The sequence below is a fragment of the Ochotona curzoniae genome, unplaced genomic scaffold (assembly GCF_017591425.1).
Source record: "Ochotona curzoniae isolate NIBS_2020 unplaced genomic scaffold, NIBS_Ocur_1.0 contig_4504, whole genome shotgun sequence".
NCBI classification, from domain to species: Eukaryota; Metazoa; Chordata; class Mammalia; order Lagomorpha; family Ochotonidae; genus Ochotona; species Ochotona curzoniae.
Genome location: NW_024466309.1, coordinates 1,867,065 through 1,886,635, shown reverse-complemented (window position 1 = coordinate 1,886,635; position 19,571 = coordinate 1,867,065). Strand labels below are relative to the sequence as shown.

Below are 19,571 nucleotides of genomic sequence, written 5' to 3'. Positions count from 1 at the left end.
TAACCAGCACCCATATAGGATCCTGGCGTGTTCAAGCCGAGGGCTTTAGCTGCTAGGCTACCATACCGGGCACTCAAGCAATGTTTTGAAGTTCGTTCATACATGACATTAGTTGTATTTTATTAATGGTGATGCTAGCATCATTGCCATCAGTCCAGTGTCTCCAGGTCTTTGGCCGAGTTTGCCAAATGGCTTAGAGGAAGACACCCCATTGGAGAAGGTACAACCACAATCCAAATCTATGTACCCAACAAAACCCCTCTCCCCAGTTCTTTATAGAGAGATTGCTGATCCCAGGTTCTGGAACATCTTTTACATAATACCTGTTGTAAAAAAGATGATGCAAGGACAGGGGTTGCTGCCTCAATGAGCTCCTATTGCAAGAGTGATGAATTATGAAGCACTGCGGGTAGGCATGCAAGCAGAAAACCGAGTCTACTGCAGTAAGATGCGAGCACTCTTGTGAGTATAGGTGGGTGAATGGCGGGCAAGCACGGGCTCTTGTGTGCCTGAGACACAGTGCTGCAGCTGCAAAGCCATCTCGTGAACAGCAAGCTAAGACTAAGCAAGAATGGTAAACTGCAATTGAAGCGAGGGAAGAACGTTGCTAGCCTGCACCCAGATGGTTCATCTCTGAAGGACTTTAGCATAGCTTTAAAAAGGCCTAGTAAGACGGCCACACCCCACAGCTTCCTGCCAAGATGCACTCAGTGGACAGCAGGCATAGCTTCACTCATGTGGAAGCTTCAAGTTCCTGGCTCCTGTTCTTTGATTAGTTGAGGGTGCTGCGGGCACTTGAGGAGTAAGCCAGAAAATGGGAGATTTGTCTTGCAAGTTTTCAAAACTGCTTATTGCGGGCCTGGCATGATGGCTTACTGGCTAAAGTACTCGCCTTGCATGTGCCAGGATCCCATTTGGGCGCCAGTTCTATTGTCAGCAGCTGCTCCACTTCCCATTCAGCTCCCTGCTTGTGGCCTGGGAAAGCAGTCCAAGATGGCCAGAAGCCTTGGGACCCTGCACTCATGTCGGAGACCTGGAAGAGCTCCTGGCTCTTAGCTTTGGATCAGCTCAGCTCTGGTCCTTGTAGCCACTTGGGGATGTTATTTCTGTCTCTCCTTCTCTCTGTAAGACCTTGCAACACCAAAAAAAATTCTTTAAAAAGAAAAATCAAAACATCCTGCTTATTGCTTGTAAAATAAGTTACCACGCAGCCTTGTAATTTAATGGGAAGTCCCTGCCTGAAAAAGCAAATATGTGTGATGTGCCTGAGCCTCTGCCTCCCACATGGGAGATGAGGAGTGCTGGCTCTGCTCTGGCCATTGTGGCCATCTGGGGAGAGAACTGGTGGACGTCAGATCTCTCTCCCTAACTCAGCCTTCGAAACAAGGGAATCTCGGGGCGGGGGGGAATGGTAACTACACATTGGAGAAACTAAACACTGTATTGACCAGCTGACCCAAACTAACATCCCAGGGTCAAGACTGGTCTAACCCTGTGAGGATCCATACCGTGCCCACCACTTACAACACAACCATTAGAAAATCCAAACAGGAAAAATTTACTGAAAGTTTGGAAGGGGGAACAGGAATGTATTCTTCAAAAGCCTGTTAATGCCATTTAAGACAAGAGTGGCCGTGGAAATGAACCACAGAAAAGATGTAAGTGCTGATAGAGAGCAGACTAACAAGTGAGTAAACACGGGCTACAGGTTTAACAGGTGAATCTGGGTACAAGGTCACGTGCATGTTCTCTGCACTGTTCTTTCTACTCTAAATGTTTGGCAGCTCTGAAAATGCATTCTTATACAAAGCTAAAGAACCTCATGTCTGCCCAATAAGGGTTATTAGAATCCAATCATTAAAAAGGAATCCTATTATTCATTATCACATCCTTTCTTTATTTCAAAACAAGTGGAGAGGTACCTTCTATAGTAATAAAGAATAAAAATGAGGCGGAAAAAGAAAAAAATAATAAAAATGAGTAAATTTAAGTAGCAATCCTGTGCAAACAATGATCCTTCAAAATGCACACATTCACATTTATGAAAAATACATTATCCTGATGTTGTTCAGCTTACTGTGGACCAGGCAGAGGCGTGTCATACTGGCCTGTGGGAACCAGTATCCTACATTTCCAGCAGTGGGAGAGCCCGTGTTCATGAAGTCTGCACAGTCCCAGCAGTTCTAATGGGTAACCTAAGTTCTTCTGGCTACTTCAATCATAGGAGGGACAGCTAAGGATAAGTAAATAAATGTAAATACAGCAGTATTTTCTTCCTTTACTCTGAGGGCGTCACTTGCCTTGGAGCCTCGGCCCTTCCCCGAAGCTACAGCCAGGGAGCAGGAGTCAGAGCACTGGGGCCAGCCTGCCCACTGGTCAGTTCTGCTAAGGGAGTCAGTACAACAGGAGGAATCATGACAGGCTTTGTTTTACGTCAGAGAAGTCTGCTGCAAATCAAACACTACCTTTTTTTTCCCATATGTTTACAAGTCTGTTTTGCAAAAAATCATCCATCTAGTCCATGTAGTTCCGAGAGGGAATGACAGTTCATGCTAAAAAGGAATACTAAAGAACATTATTCTGTGCTGTAAAGTTTTTCTGTCTTGGAAGAAATGAAAGCAATTCAATAAAATGCCCAATAAAAGATTTTACCCAATTGTATATTTTTCTGATCCTTTCCCCATTTCTTGTTCATATATAATTTTGACTCATTTTTATGTTGCCAATGATAGTAATTCTATAAAAATCCACTGTTTAAAAATGGAGAACTTAAAATATTGCATTACAGCAAAAGGAAAATCATTGCCAGCAGATTTAGTTTTACATTTAAAATCTTTATCAAAGATAAACAAATTGCGAATTTTATTTTTATAATTAAAAATGCAATCACTTAACACGAATACTTCATACATAATTTCCTTGATCCTCTCTATGGCAAAACAAATTGTACATTTTACAGAGTGTATATAGGAGTAACACTCACAACAATTTCAAAACAACTACAGGTGTAACTTCAAAATACTATTAACTGTTGTTAGTTAAAAAAATGTGCATACTTGTTAGGGCCCAGTATACCAAGACTTAAACCTACATTGTCAGAGTTCAAAAAATCAAATCCATATTGCCAGAGCTAAAAAAGTGACGTTATAGTGTGGACATACTATACACTGCCACCTCTTTCTCAGAAGTTTCTTAAAATAGATTGAAAACAATGGAAAAATACTGAGTAGTTCATATGTAATTACTAACAAAAATACTTCCATGAATACTTTTTGCCCAAAATGATTAAGGGACAAAAATAGAAATTCTTGTTGCTATATTATTTGATAAATTGCTAGTAAGTTCCCGTTAAAAGTTCTTCAGACATTACACCAAGATCTCGTAGCCTTTTGATCTCATATAAATACACACACACGCACACACACATGCATTTTTTTCAAGTAAAGAAATGTTTAACAGATGTAAACTATTTATTGGATATTTGCCACCAAATATTGTTAAATACATTATCTTGCAGCATATCGCTTTCAAGTTAAAATGTCAGAAACAAACACCAATATTTACAATTCTCTTAAGGAATGTTATATAATGACACATTAAGGCGTAAATTCTTTTGGCTTATAATTCTTAAAAGAATGATAATAGCAAAAGTGATGCAAAATCTTCAGTGTGAGATTATGGTTAAGCTACATTTTACAAAAATATGGTGTAAGATGGCAATAATCCCATTCAACATCCTGGATTCCATCCCTTGGCAGGGACTGATAATTTATACAGTCAAACTTTAAAATTTACAGATAAAGCAGTTCAACACTGCCACTGAGAAGTACATCTCGTAACATACACAACTTTCAGGCCACAGTTTTGAAGGTCTGAAGTATCAAATTGGTTTGATGAATTAGTCGGTTGGCACTTATGAACACATTTATTGCCCTGTTAAAAAGAAAAGAAATGTGTTAATTTCATCCTAAAATTCCATCCCTTTAAAACATTTCTACTTAATGCCATGTTTCAATGGCAGTGATTAAACCAAATAAGGCAAGATGTATGCTAGCAATGACTTTATCACTTTTATTTCACGTTGGATTTAATGATTTTGCAGCATTTACAAGCTAAGCATGTAGAGATGACTGCCCCCTGGTGGTTCTTCTGTCTGGGAACCAGCCCTCTGAGGCCTGCAGGTGGGTGGACAGCTCACAGGGGCCCAGGGCGACCACCAGGAGGCTGGGACATGGTTACAAGAGTACCGGGCATGGCCAAAGAGAAGAGCCTCATAGAAGTTAATGAAATAAAGGATCTCAGATAGCAAAGAAGAAGATTCAGAAGTGGTCTCAAGCTGGTTTCTTAGACACTTAAGGTAAAATTTGATAAAAAAATTTTACTCAAAGTTTTGAGCAAAATTAAATCCAATATGATTCATTAGAATGCTACTGTGTTTTAAAAAACATGAAAACTGTAAGCTGCCTTAAGAATTAATGCACCTTGGACAAGGGCAATCACGTGGCTCCCACACTCAAGAGTCGGCCTGATACACGCCAGCTTCCTCAGAGCACAGACCCACCCCAGCCCTACTGTGCCTCTCCAGCACTTGTCTCTTCCTCATCCACAGCTCTCAAAAAAAGGAGGGACCAGGAAAAATTAGAGAATTGATGCAATTTCATCCCTCTATTGCATGATGGCTTAAAGGTAACTTTCTCATGACACATTATTCACAAATCGAGGAAGAAGCTGCCAAATGGAGAAAAGTAGCAAAGGAACCTGAATAGTCCGCGGGGATAATTTGTGTTTCATGAAAATTAGGCTTTAAACTGACTCTGCCTTTCAATGTACTTAATCCACAATAAATCTGAATTAGTTCAGGAATGAGAAATATTGATTCTAAACTAGAAATTATAATTTTAACTTGTTGTTGGTTATATAGACTTAAGAGAACAAGAAACAGAAAAAAATTCATTTTCAGAACACAACTGCTAGCTTACTAAGCTTGGCCACTGGAACATTTTCCTTATATATTCAAATAAAAAAAGTCACTGACAAAATCTCAGTATCGTTAATTTATAAGTGCATACATAACAACTATTTTTCAATGTCTTTTAACTATTAAAATTTACTCTGAAGATGAACTGAATTCAGCATTCTTTTTAAATGTTTTATTAGAGTACTGTAACAGTGGAAATGTTCGAGGGAATGTGAAACGCTGCTGGCAGGTAGATGTTTGAGCCGCTTATCCAGATTATTCTGCTACTCTAAGCAGTTGGTGCTGTGCACAGATCTGCAGCATTCCTTCTCAAGTACAAATCACACCCTGTGGTAAAATACTTCAGGTGACATGCCATGTTTTTTTCATCAATACATCCTTTATACATATGCAAAAGTATGTATGGAAACACATAAAATACCCTGATTTTTCTATAACGCCTTCATATAACTGCACTTAAAGGCTAAACTCCATGCCCAATTACACCTGCCAAGACGGTGGATCACCACTGCTGAGGCACCAAACCCTCACTCACCTCCTGACGTGCCACACAAGCTCATGCAATCAGAATCTGTCAGAGTGGAGCTTAGGAAGTGATTTTCAAAACTGATCCAAAGTAACTAAACATCCAGACAAGAATCGAGAACTTCTGCCTGTAACACCAGTGTAGTGTTCCCAACAGAGACCTACAATTCAGTAGCACTGAAACTTCTTTGAAATGAACCCAAATTGGATGCCAATTAACTCTGAAAATCAGGGATTGGTAAGGAAGGACAGAAAAAAAAGGTTCTTAAAATTTTAGTTGGTTACCAAACGATTTACAAAAGATGTTATGTGATAGGTGCAAATCACACAACATGATGCTCCATTGACTACACAGAGAGTTTTATTAGAAGAAAGTCATACACATTTGGTTCCACAATGCCTGCAGTCGCTTCCCCCTCTGGAAGCAGGGTGTAGGGAGACCAAGAGCCGCCGCAGCTGGAACTGTCATTCTGTGACACTTCTCAGGAAAAGTCCAACAACTCTCACACCAGTCACAACTGGATCAGCAACCAGCATTTTCTATGCATAACACTTGGCTCTTGTCATTAATTGCCTTGAGTATTAGTAATACAGTGAAAGGGTTTCATTTATATGGTTTTAGAATCACGGAGAGTCGCATCCTCTAATTTTAAAAGAAAAGGATAAAGGACGTTACTTACTTGCCATCTTTAAAATATGTTTTCAGAGTATCACTGAAACTTTTGGAGTATTTTACAAATTCTTTCTTTTGGTGTTCAAGTGCCTACAGACATGAAAAATAACAATAAAAAAATACTAAGTAGGAAAAAAACTCCACAAAAGACAGAGTCAAACACAGCAAATTACAAAGAATACAGAATGGTCTTTTTATTATAGGTAAGCATTTTTAAGAGTATCTCTTTCAACACATGAACCATAGCATGCTTAAATGCAAGAACAAATCCAACAGTTAGTAACACAAAATTATCTGCAATAATCAAACCCCGTTAGTGCTTAAAAAAACAAACAAACAAACACACAAACACGAAATCTAAACCATCAGCTACAGAAGCAACTAGCAAGATTTCTACCAAACTTACCCTGCGGTTCTGGTACTGATATTTCTTGAAGACATTATTCACTGTATCAAGAAGTTCTTTTATTGCACTAGCTATGTCTCTGTTGAAAAAAGGAAAACAGAATTTTTAATACCAGTTTGATATTAAACTTGAACGTGCTTGCATGCATACAGGATCTACTAATCATAATACACGCTCTTGATTATCTTCTGTCCACTGCACCGAGATGACGCTCGCTGCCAGGAGGGAAGGGAGCTGCAGCTGCATGCCCGGATCCCAACTCGCTTGCACTGCTGACGAGACAATGCCAACCAACACTAAATTAGCAATGGTGAACGCAGGGTTATTCACCTTTCTTTTCTTGGGCTAATGTTAAGTGAATGCAAGCTACTCTGTGTCATGAACAATGTTTATGACACTTCCTATTACATATTAAGTAATTTTCATTTGCCAATATGTCATGTTACATGCCTAATAGTTCTGAAGTTAAAAACACTTTCTCCAGAAATATCCTGCGTTTTTAAGCCAACATTCCTTCTCCTTTTCATCCTTTTTAGACATGTTTATTCTTTATGTGGTAACTATCTGCCAAATCTAGCCCATTGCTGTTAGCACTTCCTTTAAAAATGATCTTTAAATTCTCTGGACAGTACTCAACAGAATGTCCCACAGAACCTTTCAAGCACGACCCTTTGTCTATAAATCCATCCATCCATTCTTCTCCTTTCTAAAGACAGGAACCATTTCTTTATTTCAGCTTGATGTTCTTCCCATCCACGCACTACTTCCTGAAGCTGTCTTTCCTATTACACCCTTCTGAATTTTCACATCTTAATGTCACAGTAACTGTTTTTTTTCCATCGAAGTGAACTTTATATAAACCTAAATTCTCTACCTTTAGTCTAAATTAAGTCTTCTCTTTGTTCACATCTCTTCTAGTCATTAAGTCATTACAGAAACTCGTACTATTCCACTGCAGTGTTAAGGGTAAGGACATGACAGAGCTGGACAGAGGCCATCTCAAGTATAACCTTCCATTACTGATATTTTAATGACAAATGTCAGGTTGCAATAATCCCAGACCAAAAAGATTCCATTTTATTTAAACACATACTCACAAAACACAAACAGCGCAATGTCAAGATATCTGTGTGCTTTTGCATGTTTCCTGGCAACCTCCCAGTTAATAAATGTATACAATTCTACAAACTGCAGGCCTTTAACAATTGGTATTAAACAACAGTTTGGTCTACCATGAAGTAGTGACAATTTCATTAATTATTTCAATAAATATTTTCTTAGTAGCCTAGTGATTTTACCAAATCAAACACTGATATTAGACTAAAATAGTTTACATATTGAATCGGTACAATCAATTTCATATAAACATGCCACCTTGTCCACTCCGTTTTGTTTTCATTTATATTTAGCTTGGTAGCAGCACCTGCAAGTTACATACTGTTCCTTTCATTTTCATCAAGTGGAATCCTCTGCATTGCTACAGTTACAAACTCATTACTGCTTAATATAACGGTGTCAATATGACCATCCTCCTGTTTGAGAAAAACTGTGACTTGAGCTATGCAAAATAGAATATAATGGAAGAAAAATCAGTCACCAGCAAAGCAAGCTCCCTAGGCTTCACACTAAAGCACATTTTTAAATCCTGGTACAAACGATCTCACAGAGCTGCTGCAGGCCTGCCTGAGGAGTGAAGCACGCGCTGTGCGCACAGTGGGGACGGCCGGATCCTACAGGCCGTGGGAGCAGAGGAAGGCACTGCAGGCCCCACAGCTGCCTCTAGCTATTAATAAAAGGGGAGGGAGAAACAAAACAGAAAACAACTCTGCAAGTGACTGTGCTGATCAGCCAAGTTTGAAAGCTACTGTTGCTTGGGAACCTGGAGCTAAGATCGGATATCTTCTCAGCAAAGGATTTTAAATGAATTCTGTACTGATCAAGGCCATTTACCCCTAAGTCCGGCCTTCTGCTTGCACTCTTAATGACACATTAAGCCACTGAGAAATGTTCTCTAAAAATAATTTATGTCATTTGTATGTATAGAGAAATGTTTGCTTATGGCACGAACATCTAGACAAGCAAAGCTAAATTCTGTTAATTACCTGAGTTTACGTCCTATAAGATAACATTTCAGGACAACAACAAAAAGTACATTAAGCAGAGAAAGTTTAGATAAAATAGCGATCATGGAATTATGCACGCACTTTGGATCAGTAGGGTTCTGTGATAAGGGACAGACAATATGACTAGAATGGAAAGGAGCCTGGTGATATGCAGCTATACAGTAGGGCAACTTTTAGAAAAAACACACTGAAAACACGTATCAGACAAAATGCAACCATTCATCTTAGGACAAACTGGGACCAAGAAGAGGAAAGCTGAAGTGACTCTGTACGATGTACTGTTTCTTTTCCGTGTAACCTGATCTAGACCGTGCAGTTCTGGAAAGGATGCTCTGAAGCCATCATGAAAAGGACCAACTTGAAACAAATAAACCCCGGGGATATTTCACAAAACAGACAAAAGTAGACTGCAAAGTGTAAATACATAAATACGGGGCTTTTACTATTAATAAACCACCAGTGTTCACCAGTTACCACAAATTGAGACATACAGACTTAAGAAAAATCAATTTAATAACACATGCACATAGCTCAGCTGTGAACAGAAATATCCACTACACAATCTACTAACCCACAGTGCTGCAGGAGTTGTCATACTGCTAACTCCAGTGCAGGCTTAGCACATCACTTCAATCCTCACAAATACTGTCTCTCATTTTCAGAGGCACACAGAATGTCAGAAGCAAAGCAAATTAACCCAATCTCACATAATTAAACACTGGAATGAAAATTCAAATTTAAGTCTGACAAAATATCAAAATAAGTATGAATATTTATTATCCATTAGCGTTACCTGTGTAAAAAATACCTGGGGTAGAAGATGTGTGATTTTTTTTTAATTTATTTAAAAATGTTTACTTATTTAAAAATTTACTCATTTAAAAATGTTGCTAAAATAAATGAAGAAACTAAGTATGAGGAAACTTCAAAAAAATTCATAAAAAATTTACTTTTATGCAAAACATTTTGAAATCTACATATAAGAGATCTAAAACAATTAAAGAGAAATGAATATATGAAAAAAACCCTGCATAGAATTCAAAATTTATGGCACGAAAATAAACGTTGAAGAGGAATTTTCTATTTACTTGAAATGGAGAGACAGGAATCTAAGTGAATACGTATGGACACACTAGATTTTCTACGTACTGGTTCACGCCCCAAACGCCCTGGACAGTGCGGAGTGGGCCAGGTGGCCTCCAACTGCTCAGGAACCTCAGGGGCCACGCACAGCTGCAGGGAGCTGGAGCGGAAGCAGAGCTGGGACCAGAACCCAGAAACCCCGGGAAAAAAGAAGCAATTTAACTGCTTCACTGAGTGCTGAGCTTTAAGCTGACCTAGTTTCTGTTTTCCATGAACTTTCTTAAGTATGTGCCTAAGGACAGCCATTTTGTATTCTGGTACAATTTTATCCATTACTTTGTGAAGATTAAACAGTGATAAAAACATGTATGAAGACACTAACATATCACAACAAAATTACACCTTAGCTGTTTTTATTATTTATACATGGATGAATTTTAATCTCAGGAATAAAATACACATCAACACCCTTAGCAAATTAGCCCTCTTAATAAATTTTCTTCACCATTACCCTGTCCATTTGTGCTGACTCCAGAAAGTACAACTGACATATTACTGACATTTCCTTAGAAATGAGAGAAGACTCCCATAAAGCCCTTGATGTTTATGCGGCTGTTAAGAACAAAGCTTTTATAAAAGAAACAAACAAACAAACAAACAAAAAACCAGAAGGTTCAATGGAAATGCCCAGAGAGTCACTGAGAGAAAGGTAGGTTTGGCTGACTCATCTCTCTTACATAAACAGCACTGTGCTATTTAAAAAGAAAAAAGAAAAAGGACTTAGCCACTCTTTCAACCATCAGACATAATCAACGTTATGAATCTGTGACTGGAAAGAGCAGCAAGGCACAAGAATCCTGGGGATCAAATCCAACTCCGTCATTAGTCAGTTTTGTGATCCCAACAAAGTTATCTAATTTCCTAATTTTCTTACAGAAACTCACATAAAGTATCAAAAAGAATGCTTAGCATGTATGTTTCTTTAACTGACTGCTGTAATCATTAACTTCATACTGGTTCTATAAAGCTCTGCTTCAGTGACCTGGAGCAAAATCTGTTGAAAATCATAATATATTTGAAAGGGAGAGATGGAGAGATTGCAAACGTGCAAGGAGCAGGGGCTGGTCCAGGCCAGAGCTCTGTAGTGGAGCCAGCCATTGCTATCTCCCAGGGTATGCGTCAGGATGAAACTGGAATGAGAGCCCAGGCACTCCAACCGAGTGTGCGGGCACTGCCCCAGAGGTTCACTCCAAATGTCACATCTTCACATACACTGTCTGAACAACCAAGTGGGATCACTGACAATTCATCCTTCCATGGGCCAAACAGGTCTACTTAAGCATCACAAGATGAGTAAGAAAACTGTCCCAGCAGTATGTCCTGAAAGCACTCAGGAAAGCTGGAGTCTTCTTATAGGAGTGAACTGAACACCCTAAGTACCTGTCCCTCACAGTGTAGGCCTGGCTGTTAGGCTTTCCATGCTCCTGCTTCTGGGCTGTGAAGGAGGGCTATTCCCCAGGGTGAATTTCAAAGCATTCTATTTCTAGAAAACAGCTGTTAGGTTTCTGGTCCCCAAAAGAGTTTCCTTAGGTTTCTGCAAGTTAACACATACAATGCAGTCTTGTCTAGGAAAAGACCTATTTTTCCTTTATAGGAATTTCTGACAACCACTGCACCTGCACCGGGACGAGCCTTCCTTACTGTTTAACAGCCAGCCTCCTGGCTCCAGGCACATCCCAAAGTCACGTCAAAGACAAGGATTTGGAGGTCCAAAGTTAGATTACACTACTTAACTTATGCCATTTCTGAAATAAAACTTTGTTATCTTGTTATCAACCTGATTTACTTCTCATTTTAATTTTATGATTTTTCCATTTCTTTTAGTTCAGACTACATTCACTTAATGAAAAGCATCTAAAATCAGTGGATCTCTTGGTGTACTTTTATGAACAACAACAAACAAATCACTCACTTGATTGTCTGCAGAAACCTCACTCTGTCGTTGATCTCGTCTGGGATCTTACTGAGAATCTGTTTCAGTGCCCGTGCCTTTTCATTTAGGTCCTGGAATTCTGGCTCTGGCCGTTCAATCATATACTCTGACAAAACAAACAAAGAAACAGAAATCACCAGGATTCCCAACTAAGTTCAAGTGTAAGAATCCTCAATGCATGGTCATAAGGGAACAAGAAGGGGAGAGGTGAGAGCATTGGCAAACACAAAGTTGTTAAAAGTAAAATTTATGAGAAATCACCTTAGTCTAGAAACATCAGTGCTTGCCCTAGCTGCACTGATCACAAACTAAGCACTTTCACCTTGAAATAAATGTAAAGTTCACAATATTCTTAAAAAATTATTAGAAAGGGAGCCTTAATACATACAGCAGTGTGCTGAGACAGCATTTCACAAATGGAGGGCTACTCATAAATTAGGCAAAGGCAACATACAAACACAATTCAAAAAGTTTATGGAAAACTGAAATTTAAAATATGAATTTATTTTGGTGTTAAAAATTTCTGAAATGCATGTACACTTCTCATATATTATGATAAAAAATTACTGTGTATCAAAACACTGTTCTGTATCAAAATGAACATGCATTTTCATTCCATTTTCCATAAACAAGTTGAAGTAGCATATTCTTGAAATCTCGTTTCCTAATAGGGAGGGATGGAGCCTCAGAAGGCCATCTCCCACACTGAATGAATAGCTGGGTTTAATGCTCGGTTCCTGATTCTACCTTCTGCTGATGCAGACCCCTTTGCAGCTGAACATGGCAGGCAGCTCAAGTGCAGCCGCAGAGGGAAGGCTCTTGTTCTGGCTCTTCAATAACTAGTTCAACTTTGAAAAGGTCACTACATAGCTAACAGAATGGCTGGGATCCCAGCAGGCAATCTTGGGAAGAGGCTTGCTCAGGCAAGGCACAGACAACTCTACCAATTCATTAAGGCTACGATCTAACAGTCTAAGTCACTATGAGGGCCTTTTTTTTTTTTTAATAAATCCTAGACTTGGCTGAAATACCAGCTTTTTTTTCTACCTTAAAAAGTGTGAGTGGAAAGGTGGAAGGTGAGCAGGGAAGGGAAGACAGAGGTGACCTTCAACAACTGCACACACAAGCAAGGCTCTCCTTGATGATACCTTCTACGTCGTCAGCTGCCATCCGAAGAAGGGACTCGGTGAAGTTAACATCTATGCTTTTCTTCTCTAAAATCTTCATAATGATATCTTGTGTGAGACCCGGATTTTCCTTTTCAGCCTATGAGAAGGAGAAAGTTAGTTCTGAAATAGACATATAGCTGCATGTCCAATGTGAACATTTAGAAACTGTCAGGGACTTGTGGACCACTGCGAGGACAGACACTGGACAGCAGCCGTCATAAATGGCATCCACACATGCTCTGCTAGAGCTCACATACTCACTTAGCTTCTACTATGACCTTGGTTCCATTGTCTATTTCAAGAGAAAATATTTAGTATTTATTTTTCCTAGTAGATTTAATGCACTTGAACTAGCTACAAAGACAGAAATAAAGATCATATATGTATCTTGGCAATCCACAACCACAAAGTGCTCTTTTCAGGGGCCAGAATGGTGTAGGGCTGAAGGTGCTGCCCCACCTATCCCACCAGCATCTCAGGTGGGTGAGGTGCCAGGTCAGATCCGGCTCCTTGCTGAAGGCCTGGGAAAGCAGCAGACAACAGTCCAAATACAGCTTCGGCCAACTTTGGAAAAGACCAGGAGGCTTCTGAGCCAGTGCTGGCAATAGTAAGAGATATAGTTCTCTCTCTGTCTCGTACGAGAGAACTCAAAACTTGGCATTTTTCTACAGATTTGATTGGTACGATGCAATCCTTTAACTGTTTCTTCACACAATCATTTTCATTTCTTGTTTTATTTTCATAGATTGCTTCCTTCATTTGCTTGCAGAATGCTCATTAACCCTTCTACTATTTTCTGGGCTGTTTCTGTTTCTTTTTCTGGGCTGAGCTTGCACTGGCTCAACTGTGATTCAGACTTCCTGGGACGCTACACTCTTTAAGCCCTTTAAGACTGAAAGCGAAGAGTTCTGATTTGACAAAAGTTGATTTTCAGTTTCCCTTTTTCTTCACTAATTCTGGTCTACTTTGTTACTGTCTTTTAAAATTTGTAACCAGACAAGATTATCGTTTGATAGGTTTTCAGCTTTAACCATTATCCTGATAATTTCCATTTTTTCTTCATCCTAGTCAATTAGCACATAGAAACACGACTTATGCTTTTAATCAGAGAGTAATCTTTGTTGCTTCTTTCTGTGTCAAGCATGGTCAATCTGCTTCCTCTCCGACTCACTCACGATCATGGCTGACACAGGCTTCCTGTACTGTTGCTCTTTCCATTGTAACACCCTGTTTCTCATTAAATCTAAGTACGAAAAACTGAAGGTTATGGAATGAAATGGGGAAGGCAAATGCACACACCTATCTCAGTCTCCAGCCACTGTAACTGCTGTGAGGTGCTGCTAAGGGAAGTATTCTGATGGGTGATCGCCTTTCAAGAGCTCTCTCATTTTTCCATCTAAGGGTACATTTAAGATAAAATCTATCTTAAAAACAAATAAAAAGGGTCTTTTAAAGAATGTTAGCCAAATGTGGACTAAGATGCAGGAGTAGAAAATTGGTGAAATGCCATAAATCACATACAATGTGGCCTTTCATGACCATGTTTCTCTTGCATAGGCTGCATTCAAGCTACCTAAGTGGTTAATTACCCTGGAAGCAGAGGAGCACTCTTTGTAGGAAATGCCAGAGTTTGGCTCAAAGGTAAAACAAAACAACAATGAGCCAAGTGTGGTAGCCTAGCAGTTAAAGCTCTCACCTTGAACGCACCGGAATCCCATATGGGCACTGGTTCTAATTCCAGAGGCCCTGCTTCCCATCCAGCTCCCCGCCTGCAGCCTGGGAAAGTAGTCAAGGATGGCCCAAACCCTTGGGACCCTGCACCAGCGTGGGAGACCTGGAAGAAGTTCCTGGCTCCTGGCTTCGGATTGGCTCAGCTCTAGTCATTGTGGCCGCTTGGGGAGTGAATCATCGGACGGAAGATCTTCCTCTCTGTCTCTCCTCCTCTCTATATATCTGTCTTTCCAATAAAAATAGATCTTAGAAAAAAAAAAAGACAAAAAACAAACAACAATGAAGAAGACAGTGAACCTAACAGCGCTGTTAGTAAGCAGACAGTGTCAAACCAAAGAAAAGTCCTAGAAGGAAATACACACACACACATTGGAAAGAATTTCATTTCATTTTCAAGAGGCAAAACAATTACTTATTAATAGAATATGTATCTACCAGGCACTGTACAATTTTCCAAATGTTGAACTTAGATTGGTCCCTGGCACGTTCATTTCCTCTTACACAATGATCTTCCTGTGGCACTTCTTTTTCATCACTGCTGGGATCCAAAGTCCAGCTTCAGAGAAAATCACTAATCACTTCAAGCTAGCAGCTCACGCAGCGTCAAACAAAAGCCAAGGAGCACTGGCTGTATGACTACAAATTCTAAAGTGTCTCTGGATGCCAGCTTGAGCCCGAGTACACAGTTTACACAGAGCAGTCTTAGTATCTTGTGGCACAAGTTCTGGTTAAGCTACTTCTTAGTTTAAAAGCTCAAATCAACTCAGTATCTCTGCCCGAAAATTAGATCTGTTCTTAAATCAGACTCTAATCATATGCACTCGCACCTCCTGATCTTCTCTCAGAACACAACCTTGACCTCGATGGGTATCTAACTCTTACGAATCTCCAGTTGTAAGAGAAAAAAGACCCCAAAGGGCAGCAGCAGCAGCACCCACTGTTAAGAATCAGTGTCTCAAGAAATAGGACCAGTCAGAGGGATGCTCGAGGGGTGACGGTGGCAAGGAGTGAAGAAGGAAATAGATCTACAAGGATATAATCACAGTGTTGCTTTGTTTTTCCCTTGGGAAAAATTATTCGCGGCATTAATTTCTCTACCTAACAAAGTAAAGTTGGATACAAATCACTGATGTGATGGCCCAAGAACTGGAAAGACAAGAGCTTGTAGCTGTATGAACTTTATCATTTTAAATAATTTACAGTTAAAATAACTAAAAACCTTCAGCTTTTCAGTGCTATGCCCTCTCACACAATCATTTGAAATCTCACGATAGTGAAAAACAAACCAACCCAAACTGACTAATTTGTCTTCTTCCAAAAAAACAGAACAAAAACACCACACAAACCCTCACCTACGTTCCAATTCGATCTTTCCCAGACAACTGCACATCAGCTTATATGCTAGGACAGTAGCAGTGCTGCTGGTGATAACAAGCCTCACTATTTTACCACTTAGGAGTATCATCACACAGACTGGGGCCTCAACGGGATGCTGTTTATGAATGTTCAGAGGATAAATTTCTTTCTGTTCCTGGTACCAGCAAAGCTGTGAAACTGGCACCTGCCTTACCAACACAGCAGCGTGTAAAAGGTAACGTGACCTTCCCATGCCACAGCACTGCTTACGGCATGGCACTACCATGTTTCCCTACTAACCCCATGTGTCATTGGAATCTCACATGGAAAACCCAAAGGAAAAGCACAAGGTCACTGCAGTGTCATCTTAGTTCTCTCTGTCAGTCCAATGATTCAGCAGAACATTATTTCCCTTTAATTTTTAATTGACACGTAATAATAGTATGTAATTATGGGGCAGCGTCATATTTTAATACATAAATGCACTTTTAATAATCAGATCAGTGTAACTGATATAGTCATCACTTCAAATCTTTATTGTTTCTTGGTTCTGTTAGAAACAAACTCCTCTATACTATTCTAAATTATTTAACTAATTGTCACTCGGAGTTAAGCTTCCGTGCTACAGGACATAAGAAGTCACTTCCCCTATCTAAGCCCCTATATCTATTAGCCAGCCTCTAGCTTTCTCCCTTCTTCTCCGCCTCTGATAAAAATGACCCTATTCTTCGAGAAGTTTTGTAAGAAAGCTAATGGTTAATGTGTATATGTACAAATGCACTGCACTGCAAGTTATTAGAATATCAAAATAGCTTTATTATAATGTATATCATTTAAATCATTGTGTTGCTATACGACAGGTGCCTAGTGTCATTCGCATATGGGGATATTATTTTCCCACTTAAAACCTTAACTTACATTCAATAACTAAACAGTATGAAGAATATCTCTTCAAGCTGTAAGTTTACACGTAATTTTTCTTTTTAAAAAAACTATTTATTTATATTGGGAAGACAGATTTACAGAGAAGGAGAGACAGAATGGAGGATCTTCTGTCCACTAGAGTCCAATCCCCAAGTGGTCACAATGGCCAGAGCTGAGCAGATCCGAAGCCAGGAACTTCTCCCGGGTCTCCCACGCAGGTGCAGGTTCCCAGGGCTTTGAGCCGTGCTTGACGGCATTCCCAGATCACAAGCAGGGAGCTGAATGGGAAGTAGAGCAGCCAGGATAGAACCGGCACCCATATGGGATCCCGGCACATGGAAGGTGAGGACTATAGTCACTATGCTACTGAACTGGGGTCCTACATGTAAATTTTTAACAAATTAATTGGTAAAAAGGATTAAAAAATATGCCCTACAGTTAATAAGAGAGCTACAATCTGAAGAGGTCATTTTCAAAAGCACACACAGGGCTGAGAATATGAATGCCCAGGAATTATTGTTCTAGCTCCCCTTCTGGAAGTATTTTAAGCTTTACAGAAAAAGGAGGCTAAAACGTTTTTCATTGAAAGAAGTTTCCAATCACCATAACGTACTTAGGCTTATGTATAATATACATTTAAATCATGATAATAAGTTATTTGCATCTTACCTTAATGAAAGCAGCTCTCAGAGTCTGAGCTGCAGACAGATTTACTCGTTCTAGCTGCAATAAAAATTGTAAATTATTAATACAAGGTTTGATGAAAGCAAAAATGTCATACTCTATTGTAGTAATCCTCATGTTAGATCTATCATTCAATGAGCCAAAAAGCCTACAAATGATGGTAAATCACCAATAATCCCACAAAGAAGCTAGCTAAATTTTCAATGGAAGCCATAAAAACTTACCTATAGTGTTCAGTATTTTATTCTTTAAATACATTCTCACAATTATATCTAAGTACAGAATAAAGATTATCATAAGTCTTTATAAATAACAACAGTATTTACTCGACTTACTGCATACAGCTAGTTCTGTTGGGCAAACACATGGCAAGTGTGTGAGCGTGCATGCCTGCCCGTGCACACACAAACCATCTGAAATCATCACCTCCACGAAAACACTTATTACACAGATTGTTCCCATCTCTCTAGCAGGGATGCACCTTAGTCCATCTGACTGATCAGCAAGCAGTGCTGTGTCAGCACATGTGTCATCTGGAGTGTGGAGAAGCTCCTCTCCGCCCCGCATTTCACAGGACAAAGTCCCCCAAAGTGCCGACCCAGACATCAACCCACACTCTGCATGTCTGTTACAAGTGTGTGAGGACTACAGTTTCAAATGGACATATGATCTTACAGAACATACTTTATATAATTCATTTTCCAGTGAATTAGAGGACATACAGAATTCATAAAAATAATTTATTTGTTAAAGAGTTAATTATTAGAATCCTAGCTCTAGTTATTTAATTTCCACAGTGTCAAAGGCTTGGGCTAGTTAGCTCAATACACACACACACACACACACACACACACACACACACACACATATATTTAATTTAGGGCAGTATGAAATATTGGAAGACAATATAATTTTTGAAAATTTTATGTAACTGGAATAATTCTACAAAAACTTTATGAACATTAATATACTGTGTAATAAGTAAAACCCTTTCGATTCCATCGATGATGGAAGTGTGGGTTTCTCTTTATAAATTTCAAATACACACAGGACTTCACCAACAGCTTAATCTATTTTCTAAACAAGATAGAAAGACCAACAGCCATATTTCCCTATAAACTAAACACAAACAAGAGCAACAAAATCTGCCAAAATAAAGAATTAACTTTCCCCCAAACAACCATGCAGGTTAGCATCTAATAAGGCTCCTACAAATCATACAAACTCTAGTACTGCCTCATTTGGTACCGAGATGGCACAGAGATGTGACAGCAAATTTATAGCTACATACTTCATAAAACTAACCAGGCATGGCATGGCGGGCATCTGCAGGTGAGGCAGGCTGTGACACCAGCACTACATACTGGTGCTAGCACACCTGGTCCAGGCGTTCCAGTCCTTGCCACCATGTGGGAGGCCTGGCCACAACTCCAGTCCTGGCATCAGCTTGGCCCAGCTCTGGCAGATCACTGAGGCCAACTAAGGAATGAACAAGTAGCTTCTGGATCTCTCTGTCACTCTACATTTCAAACAAATATACGGGAGCTGGCATTCAATATGGGCAGTGATTCCTGTTCCTGTCTTCCCATCCAGCACTCTGCTTACAGCCTGAAAAACCAATGGGGAATGGCCCAAGCCAGTGGAGACCAGCCTAAATCCTCCAGCTCCTGCACCTGTGTCGGAGATTGGGAAGAAGCTCCTGGTTCCCAGCTTCACAGCAGCTCAGCTCTAGCTGTTGTGGCCTATTGGGGAGTGAACCAGGAAATGGAGATCTCTGTGTCTCTCCCTTTCTTTCTGTAAAACCCTCCTTTCTTAATAAATAAAAGTAAGCTTTGAAAAATGAAGAAGGTTTTCTACTTCTACATAATTCTTGCAATTATAATGGCTACTATTTAAGATAAAATAACAATAAGGCTGATAAGATCT

General features: G+C 39.6%; 1 protein-coding gene across 2 annotated transcripts in view; it reads right to left on the bottom strand.

Moving 5' to 3' along the window:
* Positions 1-3,742: 3,742 nt before the first annotated feature.
* Positions 3,743-19,571, bottom strand: part of PDCD10 (programmed cell death 10) — a 44,089-nt gene continuing 28,260 nt past the window's right edge. For both annotated transcript variants that reach the window (XM_040986395.1, XM_040986396.1), the window contains 6 exons: positions 17,631-17,684; positions 12,930-13,047; positions 11,761-11,887; positions 6,583-6,661; positions 6,184-6,266; positions 3,743-3,933 (listed from right to left, as the gene is read on the bottom strand). In XM_040986395.1, the coding sequence (XP_040842329.1) occupies positions 3,852-3,933; positions 6,184-6,266; positions 6,583-6,661; positions 11,761-11,887; positions 12,930-13,047; positions 17,631-17,684 (543 nt within the window). In that variant the 3' untranslated portion in view covers positions 3,743-3,851. The remainder of the gene's footprint in view (positions 3,934-6,183; positions 6,267-6,582; positions 6,662-11,760; positions 11,888-12,929; positions 13,048-17,630; positions 17,685-19,571) is intronic.